Source organism: Thunnus thynnus, chromosome 2, assembly GCF_963924715.1.
Source record: "Thunnus thynnus chromosome 2, fThuThy2.1, whole genome shotgun sequence".
Classification (NCBI taxonomy): Eukaryota; Metazoa; Chordata; class Actinopteri; order Scombriformes; family Scombridae; genus Thunnus; species Thunnus thynnus.
This window is the reverse complement of record NC_089518.1, coordinates 24,428,229-24,450,771: the sequence shown is the minus strand read 5'-3', so window position 1 is coordinate 24,450,771 and position 22,543 is coordinate 24,428,229. Positions and strand designations below refer to the sequence as shown.

The 22,543-nt window shown below is 38.7% G+C and overlaps 1 protein-coding gene across 3 annotated transcripts in view; it reads right to left on the bottom strand.

Moving 5' to 3' along the window:
• The window catches only part of grid2 (glutamate receptor, ionotropic, delta 2), a 229,831-nt gene that overhangs the window by 166,577 nt on the left and 40,711 nt on the right, over positions 1 to 22,543 (bottom strand). For all 3 annotated transcript variants that reach the window (XM_067612160.1, XM_067612168.1, XM_067612177.1), the window contains exons 3-5: positions 17,181 to 17,234; positions 8,619 to 8,792; positions 2,271 to 2,432 (exon numbers count right to left, since the gene is read on the bottom strand). In XM_067612160.1, the coding sequence (XP_067468261.1) occupies positions 2,271 to 2,432; positions 8,619 to 8,792; positions 17,181 to 17,234 (390 nt within the window). The remainder of the gene's footprint in view (positions 1 to 2,270; positions 2,433 to 8,618; positions 8,793 to 17,180; positions 17,235 to 22,543) is intronic.

Here is a 22,543-nt window from a genome sequence, read left to right as displayed (position 1 = left end):
AACTTTACACAGTCAACGATTGTGTGTGTGTTTTTTCACACTAGTGAGGAGGATGCTTTCCAGCTCCCTCACACACCTGATATAAAGGATATGCCACTGGGGCCCAGACAATGAGTGAAAGGCAGGGAAATGAATACGGAAGAGGACATGAAGGTGTACTTGTTTTTGATGTTTGAAAGCTTCTGAAAAGTAAAATGAAAGTGAATGAGTCCGTGTGTTACAATAACAGCACTAATAACTCTTATAGATTTAAGCTTAGACTTTGAGACAGCCTCATGGGCAACTGCTTGAGGATCTTGGGCTGCATTGCAGGACTTACTGTGCCTTAAAAGTGATCAATACAAATTTAAAATGAATCCTAAACCTAACTGTTTGAATCACCGAGTCTCAAGGGTGGATAATATAGCAACTAATGGCAGGAGTAGTGCAACACATGTCGTTCCCCAACAGCTCATACACAGAAGATCAGTGAAACAGCAGTTTCAGCTGCTGGATTTTATCCCCTACTCTGAATTTTTCAACAAACACAAAACATCAGTAGAGCTCTTCATCAACAGCTGAAAATTAGTATTTATCATTACCATAATGGCCCCACATACCAAAACGCTGATTAAACGCACAGGCATACGCAAGTAAGTAAAGCACGCTGCCGATACACTGTAAACTGGAACTGATGGCAGGCTGTTGAACTAAACTCTATTACTGCTTTGGGCTCTTTTAGCTCTTTTGAGACAGCCATCAGGGTTGGTTTAACAGCCGGGGCTGGCTGATGAAAGTGTTGCCAAAACCTAGCCTGATCTCAAGGTGAAATGCAGAGATAGATATGAAAGCCATTGCGCCGCATTTATTATTGTCTGACACTAATCCCAAATTAGCATTTCACTTGGCTTCATCATTCAGTCAAACTGCCACCCCTGGAGTAGTTTTTTTTATTGATATCAAAACAGAGGGCATTGATCCAATTGGATTTAACAGTGATGAAAGAGTTGCCAAACCCAGTCTAAACTCAAGATGAAATGCAGAGATTCATAAAATCACAGCTGCAGGATGAACTCCTCTATCTCCCAAAAGTCAGCTATTCAGGAACTGAGGAAAACTTGACGACTGAAGCATGGTTAGTGAAGTCAACTAAGTGTAGACAGGAACTTGGAAACTTTAAGTTGAAGTAATGAACAAAAATGGGATCTCGGTGTGATTAGAACAATACAAAAACTGTGTACATATTTAGAGCCTCTTCCATGTCATTCTTCATCCCTGGAGGAGATTTTAGTCATACCAAGAGATGGCATTGTATAAATGAATTTAGCAGTGACTGGATCCTGCTGTTTCAACTACAGTGTCTCAGCCAAGGAACAATAGTGCCTAGTCTTCAAAATTTCATGTAATGAGCACAATGTCTTGAAATGCAAATACATGCTCCCTAAATCAAAAGTGTGAAAAATGCATTTTTCTACTGCTAAAAGATACACATGAGACACATAAAAATAGGAATAAATCTGAGATTCTACTTGCACATTGTAGTTGGGTTAGGGGATGGGCATAATTTTTTGCTTTCAGCTACGGATCCTCACCTCAGTCAATGTCACTGAATGACAGTGACATTCAAACTTAGACAAAGGTGCTTTTCTGCTGTGAGTCGAGACTTCATTTTAGCAGATATATTGTGAATACGTTTTTAAAAAAACTGTAAGTTTTGATACAAAGTATTTATAAACTGTTTTCAAACTGGCACCCACACACCTTCACTCATCACTCTGTGGTAAGGCTCTACAGGAGGCTGATGAAACAGATGGATGGTACACAAACTGAGATTAGAGTCAGGTGACTTAAGGTCATGAAGATATCAACAGCATTTCAAATATAAATCAGGGACTGGGAAGGATTTCACTGTGGATTGTTTAGTGTAATTCAGTTTGTGTTTCTTAAAACCATATAAAATGTTAACACTACTATACACAGACTATGTGCCCAACACTGGTCAGGGGACAATTAAAACTGTCTCCATGAATTATCTGGATCACTTTGGTGAATAATTCTCAGAGCAGCCCTTTCACATCAGCCTAATTGTCAGATTTGAAGGTTTTTCAGGTTTTGCGAGCAGTTACCCCAGAAAGTCTGCTTATTGGAACAGGCACCTGGTCTGTGTGTGTGCTCATGTGTATGTGCCAGAGCATCTAAGTCTGCACACTTGCATACGTAGCTGAAAAAGTGTGTGTGTGTGTGAATGTGTGTGTGTGTGTGTGTGTGTGTTTTACTGTGTGTTGTCCTACCTTTTTGACAGTATCCAGCATGCTCTTGCCTCCCTGCCATGGTTTGGAGTTTTTCCTGATGCAGCTCAGGCTGGCCATGCTGTGCCACTTCCTGTCTTCCAACTTTCTGTGGAACGTATTGGCCAGCAGCAACACAGTATCATAAATGTAGCGGTTGGTGATCTACAGAGAGAAAGAAAGAAGCAAACAACAAAAAGGAACAAAGGTAAATATGAGACAATATTAGTTGAAACACACAATTTTGCATTTGTTGAAAATGTTTTGCGAGGGATTTGCTAGAATACACAACTTGTAACAATGCATTCAAATTACACTCTCATGAGGTCCAAATGACCAATTTCATGCTTTCATGTGGTTTAATTTTGGAGTTAGTCTAGTTCTTGTTTCTCTTCTGGTTATGAAGCTGTGCAAGGTAGCGTAGTACAGACCTGCAGGCATTAGTAGTACATGGGAGAAACGGGCCAAACCTTTTCTTGCTAGAATGCTATGAAAATTAAATACTTCACTTGCAGACATCTCCATCAGTACCTTGATTAAAAAATAAAAACTTACAACTTCTTATTTTACTTTGCAGCTTGTCTCTGTCCCTTCTATATTTGCCTGTTTCTTTATCCGTTAATATGTGGTATGTTTGTATGCCCCTGTGGTGCATTACATTAGTAATTTCGCCTAAAACATGCCTCTGATTTTCGCTCAAATTATGCACATTTCCACTCACACCCACAGATGCCCACTCACACACAAGAAAAGCTTTAAGGATGACATTAATTAAAATGTATTGATGGGTATTTGGCACCACATAATAAGATAGCAAGGGGGGAGAAAGAGAAAGAGAGGAGTTTATTCAGTCTATGATCGATCGTTGTGTGATTTACTGAACCTCTGGTCTACATGTTAATGAGAATATAATAAATAGATTTACTACAACAGGCATGTTTCTGTGCACGCACACACACACACACACACACACACACATACACATATATGCAAGTGATGTGTACTCTCACATTAACACACACATGGCCCTGGACATATATTTTTAAACAGATGAAACACACACCAGCACACGCAGTACATAAATCATAATCGCAGCATTTCTACTAACATAGACAGTTCTAACTACAATGGCTAATGAGTTCATTTGTAAATATACTCCATTTGTCCCTGTAGCTAATCTGGCTATTTCGTAATGTAGAAGATGTTATCTAATTACCACTCTAATACTGACAGTACACTGATGACATTTATGCATGTTTACTGAAGGGAAAAAACACTCTGTCCATCCAGGTTCAGAGGCATCATTAGCTGTGTCCCAATTCAGGGACTGGATCCTCGGAAATCTCCATAGACATAAAATGTCACAATGAGCCGATACGGTCTGTCCCATTGCAAAGGTTCCTCCAACTGCTGAATTGCAGCCTCATTTTACTCAAATTTGAAGGTTGAAGGTCCTCTGAAGCCCCCAGTATCCACATAGTTCATACTGCAGTACACTAGTAAACAGTTTAAAGGACCATTAAGGAGATAATTGTCAACACGCAAAGCTGGGAAATGTCACATGATCATAACATATTTCAGGTGAAAAGAAACTGCTTCTGCAGGATAAGCCCAGACATGACCTTGTCTTGTTTATTTCAGAGCATTATAGGAAAATGGAAATTATATTCAGTAGGTATATTTACCATTAACCGCATCTGCTACATTTAAGTCCATCATGTGCTGAAGTTTTCTTCACAGGTTTACACTTTGGTGGCCAATTGAGGCCATCATCCTGGTAATAAATCTACTTATTTTCGACAAGTTAATGAGGAGCACCACAACACACCATTAATTTAAGTTTTTGTGAGACTAGACTGTCTTTTGGAGGGGAACTGTGGGCTCAGTCCACTGGCCTTGAGGACCACGTACCTCTGAGCATCCAGCACATTATATGTCAGTCAGTTTTATGTTATATATGAGGTACTGCCTAAACCTCCACAATGATCCTTTTTCCTAAGCAGTCAACAGGAACACACATCCATACTTGAAAAAATTAATAATTAAGGAAATAGTCTGTCTATTTTTAAAAAAAAAAGTAATTATCTTCTTCCGGTGCACCTAAGGTCTCCAGAAGAAGACCTGATCAGATATGATCGGAGTAAGAACAATCTTGTTAACAAACCTGGAAGTCCCTTCAGAATTTGATTTTGGCTTTTTCATATTGTGAAGATTACCATTCAGTAATCCCAAATGCAGATGTTCTACAGTATTTACAAAGCTCAAAACCAAGTTCAGTGCAGTGGTTATGGTAGACTGATCAAATAAGTAAATTTTAACAAGGTTATTAGTTGAATCATAATATTTCAACCCATGTAACCATTCTAATTAAGATATTGCCCATTGCAAATTATTCCAAGTAAGCATGGAACAAAAGTTTAGTCTAAGGTTTGGCTCATCTGTAATATTTCATTCTTCAAGAATATATATGGAAGAAAAACTTTTGCACATTTTTTTCCAACAAGAAAGAGGTGGAATTCAGTACTTTTACAGTACATTCAACTATGTCTGAGGGTTGTTCAATCTGTCATTCTCCTTCCAACACGCTATTCTAAAATGTAAGCAAACCAAGTGGGAACATGACCATGGCAGTTTTTCACTGTATAACAAAAAAAAAAGATTATATGAGTGATAAGACAGCAAAGAATAGTATGTTCCTTGTTGCTTGTCAAATAGTTTACTGACAGGCAGATAGGACAAAAGAAAAACTATAGTGTCAAGTTTATCTGACATCTAACTTTTTCTCTCACTTTCTTGCGAAGTATCTCTGCTTTCACAGTTTTGTCTTTTACTTGCTGTCTTTGTCCATCTATCATTCTGTCTGTCTTGGTGCCTATTGCTTTTTCTTCAAAAATTAAAGTGAAAATCTACCGCTCTTTGGGGAGCTTGAATGATCAGTGGGTTCTGCACTCCAAGCGAATATTATATGTGTGTATGTGTGTGTGCTTGTGTGGTCAGCCTGAGTTGATGTGCTTCAGTGCAGTGTGAAATTGGGCTTCTGGGCCGCTCTCTGACCGCTGAGCTGATCTGCTTCCTCTGTCTGTCTCTCTCTCTCTCTCTCTGTCTTTCTCTCGCCTTCCTCATTCCCTCTCTCACTCTCAGATTCAACCACTCACCCACCCACACACACACCCACACACACACTCTGATGCCGTTTGCAAAGACCGAAGAGAACAAAGGACTGACAACCCATGAACATTTTGTTTAAGGACAATTAATATAGTGTAATTAGTATGTGCATGTACATAACAATATTTTTTTTGCTTAGTTGGACATTTATTCCACTGCCTTTGAGCTAGGAATTGTACTACTAACATAATTCCATTATCTTTTATAACACTACAGTCGTATTTACCACTCTGCTTGTTTCACTCTCAAAACGATAAAGGTATTATAAAAGATGCAAAATTTGAAATCATGCAATTGTTATAAGACTAACAATTTTGATTAAAAGAGTGACATCATTCAGGAGTTGAACCTGTCTATACATGGACAGCAGGGGACTGACTCTGCTCCCCCAGAACTCTGCAATCCCTGTGATTGGTCAGGATGCATCTTCTTGACAGGCAGACCGAAACTTTACAATGATCTCTTATCTGAGAAACAGTTTGCTTTTTGCCCTTTTTCTTGCTGTTATCTTTGTCTTCTTGCCTTTTGCCATGGCAGTGGAATACTTGCTCTTTGCTAGTCTGAAGATATGATTCAGAACCATAGGAGGTGAAACCTCAAAATCTAGAGTCATGAGTTAAGAATCAAAACTAGAAGAGCCAAAACCAGGAGCTCTCTTCCAATGGGAACTTTTCAAATCTGGACCGGCTGACTTACCCATTATTACAAGATCCAGACTCTAGCTTCTCACCCCAGCACATTGAACTCCGTCCTCCGCAAGAAGCCACCCCAGGGAGCATGCAAGTATTTCTACAAAACCTTCATCAACTTGCTTAAACCCTGGTGCTTTCATAATTTGTAATTTCAAGTGTCAACTCAGAACTAAGCTGTTTCATTGATTTGACTCATTGCTTATCAGGTAACAGTCATCTCATCTGTTTATCAGGTCTCTCATACAAACTACACAATAGATAACTCTGCATCATTCATTTCAATCATTCACCAGCCATAGCCTTGTGCACCAGTTTCCCCTTTCCCTCTTGGGTCTTGTTTGTGAAATGTTGTAGTTGTAGTGTTTAGTACTTGTAGTTGTAGTATTAGTAATAAATGTGTATGTAACTAAAAGTGAACTTGTTGGTGTTTTTGTGTGCTTGCATCTCAGTCATTTAACCTTAAAAGACCTTACCAGTATACTCTTACAAAATCATAATTAAGATTAATAACAACCATAATTCTAATTGACCTCTCTTGTGTGACCAATAAGGAAGACTATTTCCCTATTATTATACATACTCTAGTATGAATTATGTCACTGGATGAATAATTTCATAATTGAGTGGTGCACAATAATAATTCATAATTCCCCCTTAAAATCATAATACTATTTGAGTGCACGAATTCCTTACAATATAATGAGTACATTGGAACAGCTTGATTCATAATAATAGCTTTTTACACTTGATAAGCACTCTAATCATCTTAGGACACACGAGGCAAGTCTTATTTACGTACATTACTCAATGAGTGGAGGCCTCCTGGATATCTCTGCATTACAGAGGTGCTATACACAACCAATGGCAAGACTAAAACCAAATCTAGGCATTGAGCAACCTTTATGATATTGAGCTGATTTTTTTTTTACCTTTTGTTGATTTTATATAATCATTTTATTTTATTTCATTAAAAACAAATAAGAGCATATGTATGCAAGGTCTAGCAACAAATATTGTCTTACTTTCATTGGGCAAAAGCCCAAAAAGGAACTTTCTTGGGACTTGAAAAGGAGACATCCACATAGACATTAAGACCACATTTCTGTTTTCAACATATTTCTAACTTTCATCAAATGTGTTCCCCCAGGGTCTTTTGCATCCACATAAATCAACAGCACATTAATTCAATTTAATATTCTTGTCCTGACAGATAAATAAGAGTGTGTTCCCTTTTCTTCGCTCTATTTGATGGCAGCTTGATGACTCACATACACACAAAAAGGGATAATAATTGCATACATATTGCCACCCTAGGGGAAATATTAAAGAAAAAAAAAAACACCATAAGTAAAGAAAACGTGAAAATGGAGGGGAAAAAAAAGTCACTCTGTGTTTTCCATGACCATACCACATGATGAATTGTGTAGTGTATAAACACTCATAAGGATGTGAGCCAACTTTTCCCCAAATGATTAATGATCCAGGTAAAAAGCCTCACAGGCACAAGCTGTGACAATGTCAAATCAGTGAGCCTGGTGTAATAGGAACATTTTGGATCAGGAGACATGTTGAAATGTCAAACTAAAACACTGGGAGCAGTTTAAAAGACAGAAATGGAGCACTAGAGCAGCTTTTAAATACATAATTAGTTTGGCACTTTGAGTTTTTAAAATATTTTGAAATAAAACCCAGAGAGCAGTGTTTAAATAAAATGAGATGGGAATTTGAGCGCTGTTTTTTTTCTTTTTTTTTTCTTTTTCATTGGGGGTACAGTTGCGAAACATTGCTGTTGGCTGTCAACTGATTAATTACAGTCTATATTCCCCACTGGACATCACACTTTGCCTCATGAAGGAGAAATGATTGACTAATGTCATGATGTCATGTAGTCTTATTTAGTTTATTTTCTTTTTCAGATCATCCTCAGTCAATTACTCTCCAAAATAGCTTATATATTAGATATTTCGCTAGCACTGATGTTATCGACTGAGGCATTTTGGCGTAAAGTGAGCAGTTTTTCAGCTAACTGTAAGTGCACTGCAGTGAGAAACATTCTTATTATATATATATCTTTTGAGACAATCAAGGTGAATGGTACAATATGTAGGTCGAAGAGAGAGAATAAATGACATTTGGAACATCGGGCAATCCTTTCACCTCTGACACTGAATTCATTGATGGGTGTAATTAAGGTTCATTGCGTCATTTGATTTTGTCATTTCTTTTTATCTACCTACTGTACAACCCACTTAGATCCCTCAGCATTCTCCAACCTTCTTCCTGCTATACTTTTAAGATCAAAATGATTTCATGGCACAGCACTATCCTATTAGCCACTAAATACACACATGGTAAACTGTATGTGGCCGCCATCAATAGAATTACTTTCAGTGTGACAGTTATGCTGGTTTTGAACATAAAACTGATATCTTGACTGGATTTCTTGAAAATAACTGACCAGCATTATGGACAAATCACCAAACCAACTCACCTCTAGCTGCTGAGCCTTGGGGTTCTTAGGGTCACAGAGGGAAGTGTTAATCCTGTGGTTGTGTTTGACACAGCGCTGAGATGTATTCTGGGGCATGGGGAACGTCTGGCGCACCAGCGTCAGCCGACCAATTGATTTCATGACCAACTCCTGCAAGTCGTAGTCTGAAATCTCCTGAGAGGATGGAAAGAGAAGATTGGATGGGTGGAGGAAAGATGGGGATTCAGAAAAGGAGAGAGTGGGAAATAAGCAACAAAGAGATTAGAAAATCCATATCACCAACTCCATTAAGTCACATTTTGTTGCTGATGACCTACAGTCAACACTCTTGACAGGAAAATTACAAAGAAGTATAACCACAACAAAAAAACTCCATGGGTACCACTCCATAAAGCTCCTTTTAAAAATTGAATTTTTGCCATTCATATTCAAGTCACATACTTTAAGTGGTTTAGGCTTTGTTTTATATGCTTTATTTTTTCCATTTTCACCACACCAGCAGTGAAAAACATTGTTATCATCTGCGAAAATAGTTATTAAATATGAAAGTTACATGTCAGCAGATGGAAAGAGGGAGAGAGCAGAGTAAAAAATGTGTATGTGTGTGTGTTTGTGTGTGCTTGTTGTGTGCATACATTTGTGTTTGCACGTACTCTACATGTCCTTGCAAAACCTTGGGGGAGAAATCATTGCTAATTTTAGCCCTAGGACACAATCTCTCTCTCCCTCTCTCCGTCCATGGATCTCCATTCATCCGCAAGTGCAGAGGGTCACGCGGTGATGAGATGAGAACTGACGTTTATCGTCCCTGGTGGAGGTAACACTGCCACCAACTTTGCTTTCTTTGTATGCGTGTGCAGTGATTGCCTGCATTTGTGTGTGTTTGATTGTGCCATGTGTGCACATGCTAGTTTACATGTAAATCTGTGTGTGTTTGTGTGCATATGTTTTTATGAGATTGTTTTTAAGCCTTCCAATCACGTAAAATCCCTTTGATTCTGTTTCATTTGAACATGGCAGCCTGCTTGACAGGATGGATGGGGTTCTGCCTGCAGACCATGCACAAGAATAAACAAGCCATCACACACACTTCATATTAGTGAGGAATAATATTATAGGTAGCACTGGTTCATTGACTAATCTCAGTGGAATTTAATTGAATGTAATTAAGGTTCATTAAGACCTGTGAGTCCTCACAGGATGTGATCAATGGTGATTAGAGGTAGTATTATACAGGCTTCATTGGTATAGTTGTATTCATTTGCATTAATTCGGCTGCTATATGGCCCTGTGCTATATGGCAAAATTGTATTTTATTTTTAAATTAACTTTATGATGTTTAGAGCATTTTTAATAAAGGATGTCAGTGTTGAGATTCAAAACAGAGACAATCACAGTTCATTTCAAAGATTTTGCTTTCCTCTTCTGTTAATTTGGATTTTTTTGAAATACGGAGAGTCAACTGAGAGTTCATGATCTACAACTGATATAAATTATTAAGAAAATATAAAAACAGAATAAATGGATATTTATGCTTTAGAAGATGGTTGAAATAATTTAACAGGTTTAACATTGTATGAATGCCCTGTGCTCTGAAGTATCCACTTTCTAAACAGAATAAGTAAGAAATCTATTTGCTGGCTTTTGGGGGTAAAACGTGGCAAAAATCACAAACAGTTGCCTACACAAAAACCCTGAAGGGGACTGAATTACAAAGCCAACAAAAAGATGCCGGACAGGGAGAAAGTGCTGAAAATTGCTAAAAAAGCAGATCTGTGCGCCAAAAGAGAATTAAGATTCACAGCGGGCAGTCAAGGGCATGCAAAGAAACATCGGCAGGCAAGAATTATCCGGAGTGCTCCACTCAAAGGATCAAACTCACACAAATATAGATGCACCAATTCACCGGCATGCAAACGCAAACACAAACAGACACACTAAAACTTAAAGGGAAAAGATCATTTTAAGATTTTTTCCTCTCAACAGGCATTCGTCCATCTTTCTTCCTTTGTAACTTTCTGTTTACCTCTTCATCTCTGTCTCTCTAAGGATAAACTGAGCCGACTTTAGCCAGTATGACTTTCAGTGGTGGCATGCTCTAAAAGCTGTTAGCCTTTTAACAGCTGAGACTAAATGAATGTGACACGTACATACACACATACATACACAGGGGGGGTCCCTGGGAGGAAGACGTTACTGGTGCAGAGGTGACATTCACCTCATATTTTCAATTTTCTCTGGTCATAAGTTTCACTTCTCCTGTAACTTGCTTCAGGCCACTTAGTGTCAACTTATCATGGGCTTCTTCAATCAAAGCATTAAAATATGACCGAATTAAACATCCTGTGCACTCTATTATGACATTTAAACCAAATAATTGTATTCGATCTTGAAAACAATCATGAAATAATGAATTGTTTGCTTGAGAAAATCTATCATCACACTCTACTAAGTGTCAAGTCTGTGTAGTTTTCTGTGACCTACTCAGTCAATCAATCCTAATCAAAATTTTAACAAAAAGAAGCATCATGTCATTGTTAATCCATTGTCATCAATCCAAATCTCCTTTCAAGCTAAACAATGAATTACAAAATCATTCAGTCATGAGGATGGCTGAGTGCACACCAAGTCTAAATATGTGGAACCAGAAGCTGTGGTTAAGTTGTAACCCCCAGAACGCCCTGCAGCTCATATCTGGAGTGAATCATGAGTTGTTTATTCCATAAGCTTGAAGTTTTGGTCCCCATCAACCTCAACCTATCACCTCTCTTCCCATCCCTCCATTTCCCAAGAGCACAAAACCCTCATCTTCAGTGTTTTATTTGAAAATGAGAGTCAAAAGCAAAAAAAACATCCCTCACCCTCGATTCTTTTTGGCACCTTTTCCCTGACCCTTTACTTTGTCCTCTGCTCTTTCTCCCCACAGCCCCTTCCCAACTCCACTAGAGACACCAAATCCCTTCTTCTCTTGAGGAGATAACACTGTTTTTATTTAGTCTTTGACCCTTTCTGCTCCTCCCACTATACTCCTCTGCTCAACCTCTCAGCTCCGCTTCCCTATGAGAAATCAAAATCACTGTTTTTTTCTCATTCAAAGGTTCAAAGTTTTGAAAAACAAAACAAAATAAATCTGGAAAAGTGCATCTCATCATTTCAGTTGCCCTCTCTTCCTCTCACTTTGACTCTTTTCTGTCTCTCATCTGTGTGCTTTTTGCACATAGCAAAAGGGCACGAGGAAGAGAGAGGTCAGAATGATGGGAGTTGCACAGCATGAACCGTTGCATGTGAGACAAAGGGAAAGAACCCGGTGATGGTATGAGTTGTAAATGTGGCTAAAGGTGCCTCACATTCTATATTATATCATATATGGAGAGAGACATGGAGCAATGGTGGGTGTAGAAAGATGATAGAGGAAGAGTGTGGTAAAATGAAACTAAGAGCAAACACATGAAATGTTAAATACAAGTTAATGAGGGAGAATCTTTGACAAGCGTGCATGCAGTGAGACAGGAAATTATGATAGCAATGGATTAGAGAGTCAGGCGAAAAGACAAAATTAAGCCGTTAAAAAAAATCTGCAAGAGGAAGGGGAAGACAAAAATGTGATCAAAAAGTTTTCTGATTCAGATCCCAAGACCATGCAGGGAGATCTGGATAGTAGATGTGTCAAACTTGCCTTGAACAAGACACAAAATATCCAACAGCTCCAGGGGAGCCGCTTAGCAACAACAGTAGACTTAGATGGCTGCAGTCATACTGGGCAACTTCCAGCTGTGCACAGAGTGTGTACAACTGTTCACTCACTCTCCCTCTGCAAGTACTTCTGTTGTTGTAAATAATGTTCTTTATGACAACTTAGCTAAGACTGCAGCATAAAAAAACTGTCACTTTGTATCTTCAATATGTTTCCAAGGACCACAAAAACAGCGTTACTTTGTCAATGGCCACCATACATTTTTGAGTTTTGTAAAACGGGTTTTTAAAAGGGTTTCATGAACCCACAGTTTGCAGAATGTTCTTATAGAAGACCATATCCTTCAGTTATATTCAAAGCATGAAAATCCTCAAAATTTGAGTTACATGGTTTTCACAGGATATCATGCAGTGATATACAGTATTTAAGAGCCAAAATGACGATAAAGCCTAATCTCCTCTCATCTCATTACCATGCCCTTGTTCTATTGCGAGACAAAGAGGCAGAAATGAATAGAGAGAAATAGAATAACGGAAAAAGAGTGTGAACCGCAAGGAAGATGGAGAATGATAGCATGCAAAAGAGCATGAAGGGGTTCATGGAGTTATCCTCCAAACTTAAGAGAAAGACAGAAAGAGAAGCCATGAGTCTCCCTGTATTATTTCTCCTCCTCCTCATCCTCATCCACTCATCCTGAGCAGAACGAAGGAGATGGGGAAAGGAAGGATGATCAATTATGAACTGTGAACTCCCCCTCAGTGGGGCTGTCTGACTGCTGGCTGTAGATAAAGCAGAGTTATGACAACCATACAGTACCCCCTCATCCATAATAAACCACAGGGAGGGAGAGCACTTTCACACATAGGAATATTAATTCTCCAAAGAACCAGTACTAGAAGACATTACTATGACAAAATATTGTAGCCGCTCATCTATTTAAACCTTCTGCTAGAGGACTACAGCTTCACTTAGCCCATGGTGGGGATGTCATGCCTGCATCAGAGCAGTCTATGACTAAATTCTGATCTGTATCTTGATGAGCAGAATTATGACATTGTATTTTATCTTTATATTTGAAGACATTACCAATTTTTTGTAGAGTTAAGAGTGAAAAAGATGCGAGCGGGAGAGAGGAAAAGAGAGAGGGAGTGGTGTTACGGTACCAGTAGATTCACCAGTGTTTCCTCATGTATCCCCTTCCCTGTGTTCCCAGTGCTCCCCTATCTGTGTCTCTCTGTGTTTATGTCTTGTGTGTGTGTGTGTGTGTGTGTGTGTGTGTCGGTGTGGGCATGACTCCGCTCATCCCGCACACCTGTCTGCAATTGGCTCATCACTTCTCCCAGTCTGCTCACTTGCCTCTCATCAGTTCATCAGCTTGCAGTACATCTACTGCGGCTCTTCACCCGCTCTTCATCAGATTGTTGTTTCCACTACAGTGGTAGTTACGATTCAAGGCCAACTCATTTTATATTCCTCATGATTGGCATGTTAACTTGTTTCTCTTGTGTTCCAGGATCATTACTCGCCTGCCTGTCCTCCTGCTTGTCCGTCTGCCTGTCAACAACTTCCAAGCTTCCAAGATACCCCCCTCCTGCAACGCCTTCCTTCATACCCATTCAGCCACACTCCTCAATTATCTTCATTCAACCCTGCTGACCCCCATTCCCTGCCATCAGCCTCTCGTTTGGGTCCCTCCTCTGTGTTCATAACAAGTGGAGCCTCATCAAGAGTCGCTTTCACAGGAATACCTTCACTGGCCTAAATATATAGTACGTTTCTTAATCTAACTTCATTCTTACACTTGCTGTCACTATCACATTTTTCAAGTTGTCTCAAACCACAGCTAGTTTTATATTGTAAACATTTTATATTTATAAACACTAATGGAATATTTTGTCTAATACTGAATGGAATTATTATCTTCTATCTTATCTCATTTCATACCGAATCAGACGTTGAGCAGAGTAATTCAGTGATGTAGCATGACAATTAATGTTCGGTTCATTACTATTTTGAAAAATACAAAGTTCATGGAATAGTACTTTTTGTAAATTGGTCAAATGTAAAGAGAATCTTCCTTTAACTCTGGACATTTGTTGTTTCTTCTACCTTCATCCCTCCTTTTCCTTCTTTTATTCATTATTCACATCTGCTTTTCCTATTATCTCTTCTCTCAAAAGTGTTTCATACTTTATATATAATGTTTGCTTTTAAATATTATGGTGCAAATCATCGGGCTGAATATCAGCGAGTAGCTATCTAATTTTAGTTTGCTGAATTAAAGAGTATTTGTTTGCATGTGCAGCTCAAGCTGTCACAGCGTATAGCTCATCTCAGCAACTTAGATTAATATCTGAAGTGAATACAACTTGAGTAATGAAATGTGGGTGGATATTCAGAAAGTGTCATATCATATGTATAAACATTAGCAAGAGAAGAGAGATAAAAGAATATAGTCTTTCCAGTGTGCCTATGACCCAGTTTGGTCTCCCATCATACTCACTTTGCTTGATTGAACATTGGTGTATTGTAAATGTTGATTTAAACTGTGGTGTGAGATTTGTTTGAGAAGCAAGAGAACATGAGACATGAGACATGAACAGCTGAGGTAAGTGTGAGAATGCTGGGACATTTGAGACTGTTAAGAAATATACTAATTGATTTGAATTAATTACATCAAGAAAACTTCCACGGTAACATTAACACTACCAGCTTCTACTATTACCTGTGGGGCTTTTGTTCCCTGAGAAGGAGTGATGAGTTGCCAACAACTCTCCTTTTGTAATGAGCCAACAGCAAGCCGACTGCTTCACATGGGAGCTTTTAGACAATAAAAAGGCTGTAATCTTGATATTTTGCCAAGGAAACTAAAAAAAAACTGTAACTGATTGATAAAAAGTTTCTTATTTGTGCATGTGATGTGTTAGAAAGCTTTATATGATATAGAAATTTGAAAAGCCTCCTTATATAAACAGTATTTTAACATGTCTTTGTACTGTATATGTAACTTTATTTTAAAAAAAACATACGTCAGTGATATTCTGCCATTGCTTACATATTAAAAATGGGGGAGTTTGAGTCTGCCAGAGTACATTTCATCATTGACTCCTCATAGGCAGCAGGTACAAAGTGATACATGCTGCTAGACATACACGTGGGCTGCAGAACGACATGTTAAGCCTCCCAGGAAGCTAAGCAAAAAGCGGGCTGCTGCCAGGAAGCCTGAAGAGTGTTAGACAATACCAGATGCCTGACAGGATGCAACGCAATATGAAGGCAGACTTTTAGACAGATAGATGTGAATTTGGCCTACTAGGCAGTCAAGTAGGATTGACTAAGTAGGCTGCTCGACATCATCTGCCAAACAAAGTCGACAACGACAGTCTCTCAGGAAAGCGTAGGACCACAGACTACGTTTTTTTTTAATGGAGTGATAAAGTCTCTAGTGTTACATTATGAAATGCACATAATAGTCTGCCATCTATTTCAATTAGCAGAGGAGACATATTTAAGTGGCATAACAGTCCCTGTAGAAGTCAGTAACTAATACAGAGCGGTTGTTTTCAACAGATTTATCCCCATTTTTACCTCTGCTAAGTCTGCTATCCTCATTAAAGTGCAAGGGCGATGTTCATTCTTTTCCCTTGCTCCCAAACTATTAGCATTTGAATAAATGCAAAAACAATACTAAGAGGTTGTCTGAAGTACTTACAGGGATTGTGACCGTGTTACTGCAGCCTCTCATCCATATCAAATATGAAAAAAAAAACTTACAGACATTCTTAAAGTGAACATCAGAAAATAATGATTGGCCGTCCCTCCAGCATTAATAGATGGTATCGATACTAACATTTGCTTCAAACAAAAATATCCTCTCTGCATTACTGAGCAAGTAAAAAGTCTGCTGAGCCTCGTAGCAGCATTATTATTACAAGCTATGGCTTGAATATGGAACAATAGAGAGAGAGAAACACTGTAGTAAACTAAAGCATCTGAGTGTCTTCTTTTGTTTTGTACCAAATTAGGTTTTTCATTGTTCCTACAGTAAAAATTGTTTTTTGCTCTTCCTTCAATACATCCACTTTCGAGTGTGTATGGTTGTACACATGCTGTAGTGTGTGAGAGTGTGTGGCAGCAAGGACCCCTGCTGTGCCCAGTTCACTATAATGCCCAAAGCTACCAGCACACACCACACACACACACACACACACACACACACACACACACAAATGTAGCTGACGATGTTGTTTTCGTAAAAAAAAACACTTCTCACGGAGCAAAACTGAAGATCCTGAAGAAAGAAATCACAGCTCGTATTAAAGTTTAATTATGTTTCTTTTATGACCAGTAGTCACTGTGATCAGTAAAAATGGATGAGTATCTCCTATAAAAATAAAAACTGTACACTGGGAGCAGTAGGAGAGTGACTTTGTGGAATTTTGGTGCTTGTCTGTTCTTGTTAATCCAAAAAGCGCTTAATATTTAAGTAGTGATACTAATTTTGAACTGGCTGAATATATTTTCATCTAAAGGAATTCTACCAAGGTCACTTTTTTCATCTTTGTAAATTGATTGTAGCTATATCTTACATAAACGGTGAGCATATAAAGTATAAAATCTTTACTGTGTTGTTTTTGCCTGTACAAGGCAGTGGATGCTCATTAAAATAAACTATATTGTCATTGGTCATCAAATTTTGTGTGTTATTGGGTGAAGAAAGTTTTTAAGCTCTCCTCTCTCCTTCAAAACACCCAAGACAATGAAGAGATTCCAGGGACTCAAAACAATAAATATTCCCAGGATACTAGACACAATAAGATGAAGGGACACCCAGTACAGGATCAATAAATCATATCCATAACACCCACCTCGTTAATCAGGATCCAATGACAATCGAAGGCCACCAAGTTGGTCTCCACCACCTGCAACACAAAAAAACACATCATCACATTTAGCATAGAAAAAAAACTGAAACAGAAAGGTGTCACTGATGAGCAGAAATAAGACAGACACTAAAATGGTCAAAAGAAGGGAAAGAGTATGCAAATACCCAAGTAGTCTTATCATATTATAGAAAAAAAAAGATACTCCTGGCTTGGATAATGTGATTCATGATAGCTGAGGTGTGAATATTATGTAAAAGAACATCATGGAAATGTAAGTCTGAAACCCAGTGTGAAGCTTGGCATGAGTGATATGAGAAAATATGCATCAAAAGGTGCTCGAGGTATCATTCAAAAATCTCTTCAAACAGATGCCAACGTGGCCAGGCTTGCAAAAACATGTACACACACAACACACCTTTAATCTCAACATTTGGGATTTGAAAAGAAAGTTATTACACATGATGTCACCTAGAGCTTGTTGCACTAATTTACTCATTCATTCACACACTGTCTTCCTCTCCTCTCTGTATCTCCCTGCATCTGTATCTTATTCTTACGAATAGCCACAGACACACTGCTTCAAAATAGTATGTTTCAGCAGGGGGGGAATAAAAACCTTTTCCATGAATTGTTAATGATGCCACTTAAATATTCATATCTATCAACTTTTAACCAGTAAATACACAAATGTTAAACACTGCAGCAAGGACACTTTGGATTGCTTGGACAATGGAAAAAGCAACTGCACACACAAGGCACATGTCTCTGGAACATCAGACACGTGTACAGTACATTTACACATATATTTCTGTTACAATGTCATCCATTTCCCTTTATATAGCAGCAAAAGCCTTCTTTTACCTCGCTCTCTATCAGTTTCTTTCTTGTTCGTGTGGCCCTTTTCTCCTGTGTTGTCAGTGAACTCGTCCATGTCTATCACCTTCTCAATCATTTTCTCTAACGAGCGTGAGAGGGACATCTCTCTACTGATGTTACTCCCAACATGAAAACAGTTAAGAGCATATTATGAGAACAGTTCCATCTTGATCCACAGACACTCTGATTCCTCTCTCACAGCCTGGAAAGTGGCCTCAGGGCATCGAGTTTTTGCTTTCTTTACTCAAATGATCACGAGTGTAAAACTGGACACAAGCTATATTGATAAGGCAGAACACCTCTTAAGGATTGAAAAGCGATACATTTCTAAAGAATGAATGACACGGTGCCATTAAAAACTTGTAAAAAGTAGATATACAGTAGCGCAGCAAAAAATAGATGTTTTCAACCAAATAATAGTCATTTATTATCAACTCTCTTTCTGTACTGAGCTATTATCTCCATCTTGTCTCTATTCCTTTACACGCCTCTCTTTTTAAAAAGGGAAACATTTCAAGGCGTATCTCCGTCTGTACCATTTACAAGTGTGAGGGTTCAGTGTTGATACCTTGCTTTTGACTTTCTTCTCTCTGACATACTTGTTTCTGCCTCTTACCTCTTTGTCTCTCCTTTCCTCCCTCCTAATGCCACCCAACCCTTTAATTTTGTTCTCTTATCGCTGCTCCTGCCTCACCTCTCATCCCATCATCTCTGCCCTCCTTTAATTGCTCACTTCTCACTCGCTCTTTTCCTTCCCTGTTTTTCCACCCCCGCTCCCCCTCCCCCAAATTCACTCACGGTGTAAAAATACAGTGCCAGTGCCCGTATATCATTAGCTATAATTGTCTAGGTGACTATAGAACCGTGTGTCATAAAACACTTTTTAGCCATAAACAAAAGGCAACAGCTGGAGAGGGTGACGGAGCGTGGCTAATAGTGGTTTAATCTCCCACAGAGTCTCCATAAAACTTCATCATAATAACATGGACGGCTGCCGTAAAACATTCTGTCTACAGGAAACATGGTTGCGACACAGACAAGGAGTTAGGCAGGAAGAAGAGTGATGGAGAGATTCAAAACTAGATCTTGGCCTTAATTTTTCTTTTCTGTCAGCCTATCCAATATGTTCCTCTCTACTTCTACTACTCACTCTGGCTTTACTTTGTATAGGAATACAACTCAAATATAAAAAACAAGATTCACTAGATTAGAGCCACCGTGATTACCGCATTACTATGGTGACGCAATCACATCAAGCTCATCACCGCTTATGTTCCAATTTTTGCTTGTAAAAATTATGTGATCTGAAATCAATGCATTCAGATCCTCTTGCATGGTGGTGCAACAACCAGTCCAGATACCTGCTATTTGCAAAGGTAGCCAGAAAATACATGGCAATATATGCAACTAGCACTGCATCTGAGCAGGTGTTCAGTGCATTGGGGAACATCATCACGCCATTGAGGGCATCTCTCAAACCCAACAGGGTTAATATGTTTGTTCCTCTTGCAAGGAATATCGAGTTGCATCGTTTTATTTTATTTTATTTCTTAAGTTTTCAATGTAAAGAAGTGGCCTTACGTTCATTTAAAAGATGTGTTCAAGGCATTCGAATAGTTATTCCATGTGTATAGTAGCTACAAGTGAGAAAGTGAAAGTGGAAATTGCTTTTAATTTAATTTCTTAGACCTTGTATTATTTTATTATTGTTTTTTTTTTTAAAGGAGCGGCCTTTGTTCAAGAAATTGCTGCAACAACTGTGTGCTTCAGGATTTTAAGTTGTTTCTTAACTTTGCACTGCAAAGCCTTAATAAATGTGTAATGGCCTATTGACTGTTTCTGTTCTAATTTGCACCTTTAGTTTCATGAACAATTTGTTCTTTGTTTGTGCAAGCATGTTACTGTCAATAAACCGTGTTCAGTAGTCTGTGTTGTCTTTGTTTCAATAAGGAATGCATGCCTGTCAAACGCCGACCAATATTCCTGCTGCAAAGTCGGCCTCTTAATGACAACACTGGAATAAAGATAGACATATAGACCACAGAGGCTATAAAGAATATATCACTACAGGAATAAATGCATTCAAAAAGTTTATTTAGGTACCAGTTATTTTATAACATCTGAGGTTTAAATTGTTTTTTTTATGGCAGGTTACTGTGACGGTTTGAATGGCTTCGCTAATTTGTGCGGTAAGGAAAAAATCAATACCGCGGCAGCTCTATACTAGAATACTGGAGGCTATTCATGTTTTCTGTCTTCTCCTGCTGTTTCTGTCTCTATCTATTGGAGCATTGCAGAAAAGGAACAGCGAAGGGAGAAGAAGAAAGAGCAAAGAGAGAAGAGAGCGCAGAGGTTTGGCAAGCTGTTCTTCTCTTCTCCATTTTTCTGCCTATTTGTCGTTCTGTCTAACTGTCCTCCTCCATGTTCCCTTCCCTCGGTGCTCATTAAGATTTTAGACAATATTCTTCTGGGATTATGGGTAAAACGTTTTAAACATAGATATGCAAAAATGAATGGGTGGCTCATTTTGTGATGTGTTTGTGTACTGTATGTAAAATAATGTAAATGTATATATGTTGTTGTTTGTTTGTATGTGTGCTGGTGGGTGTGAGTGTTTCCTGTTCTTCCATTATGACCTCCCTGTGGCAGCCGTCTGGACAGATGTTTCAAGCTAATTAGCGAAAGGGCAGACTCCTAACACTAGACATGACTCCTCAGGGGTTGGGATGGTTCAATACACACATTCTCTCACACATACCTAAACAAACACACAAAAACACAGACACGCACATACACAAAAAAAAAAACCAAGGCTACAAACAACTACAGCTGCTAACATCCGAAACGGTGCTGTTTGTGTACCTGTGTGTAAGTCTCCACACGCACAAACAAACAAACTACCAAAGTCTTGTTAACAAATCAGTGCCAACATAGCAGGTAGGAGTCACCCAGGCATCGTTCTCTTAATGCAACCACAGAGATCCTTCTGACCTCTCTGACCAGCTCCACAAAAGCTTCATTTCTGCTTGGTTCTGACTCTCTTGAAGTCAAAAGATCACACAAACACCAGTTCTGCGACCTGGAGCAAATCCAATCACTCAGTGTCAATAAAAGTAAGCCTTTTCTCAAACAGACAGAGAGATCTAAGACTGATCTGCAACATCATGACACTGTGCACCCCGGTCCCGTATGTGTTTTTTTCGAGTGGTCATGATACAGCCAAACGCCATTTGGATCCTGTAAAGACCTCCGTCCACCTGTCACTCCTGAAGGAGTCCAACAAAGAGAAAAATCATTGATTCTGGTAAATGGCTGCTGCTTGGCTGACACACAGGGTCAAGGTTTGCTGCTCATGCCAAGACCCAACTTGAAAAGCAGGTTAGATTAAACAATGTTTTACACATGGGTGCTCTGGCGCATTCATGAATACAAACCCATACAAACTACTTAGCAAACAGGGAATCGCTCTCACTTAGACACAAACTCTGCAAATCTTTCCTTCTGATAAAATGTAATTGCTGAGACAAGGATGAATCTAAAAATAAAATGACTTCATGTGAGTTTTTTTTCCTACTATAAGCGTGGTATGCATTTTTGTTTATATAGTATATTCAGTTATATATAACTGTTGGTGTTTCTGTGTGTGAGAGGGTAAGAAATATTAATGCAAAAGCAGATATTGCCTAAGTACATTGTGGGGGAAGCTTAAAGAGGGAAAGTGGGCGTTGCTATTGAATAAAGTGCTCTAAATTGAAAATTAGTTGTGTAATTTAATTTCATGCACTATTTGTGATTAAATCAAGCAAATAGCCTACAGCCCACCCTCCAAACTAGGCATATCCAAGCTTCACACTTAAACATGCAAGCACAAGCTGTGAAAGTACAGACACACATAAAAAAAAAAAAGTTACAAGAAGAGAAACATCTACAAATACAAGCATGCGCACTTGCACGGACCCATTTCTACCACTGCATTTCCTCGCAGTAAAGCCACTAGTGCATTATTTGCCCAGAGAAAAGTGCTTTTATTTTACTGCACTATACAGTTGTACATCCACTGACACACTCACAAAAAATAACCCTGCCATCAACCTGGTCTATCCAAGCTTGCTTTTTGATAACTATGATTAATGTGTGTTTCTGTGTCTTTATATGTGCGTTGGGGGATGAGATGTCCATGTCTGGTCTTTGAGGTATGGGAGTCTGATTACTGTTATCATCTCAAGCCTTTCATTCCACCTGAATACTGTAAGATGGAAGACAAATATACAGAGAGACTAGAACATCAGAGAGAGGGGAGGGAAGTTGGAATGAATGTGAAAGTAACGGAGAGACAGACAGAAAGGAGATGCTGAAGGAAAAATAAGAAGAGAGACAAGGGGTAACTTGTGTTTTGTGTGCTGTAATTTCCCATAAATTACAATCAGTAGCTGAAGTTGTGACATATTTCTTTATTGGATTTTCTACTG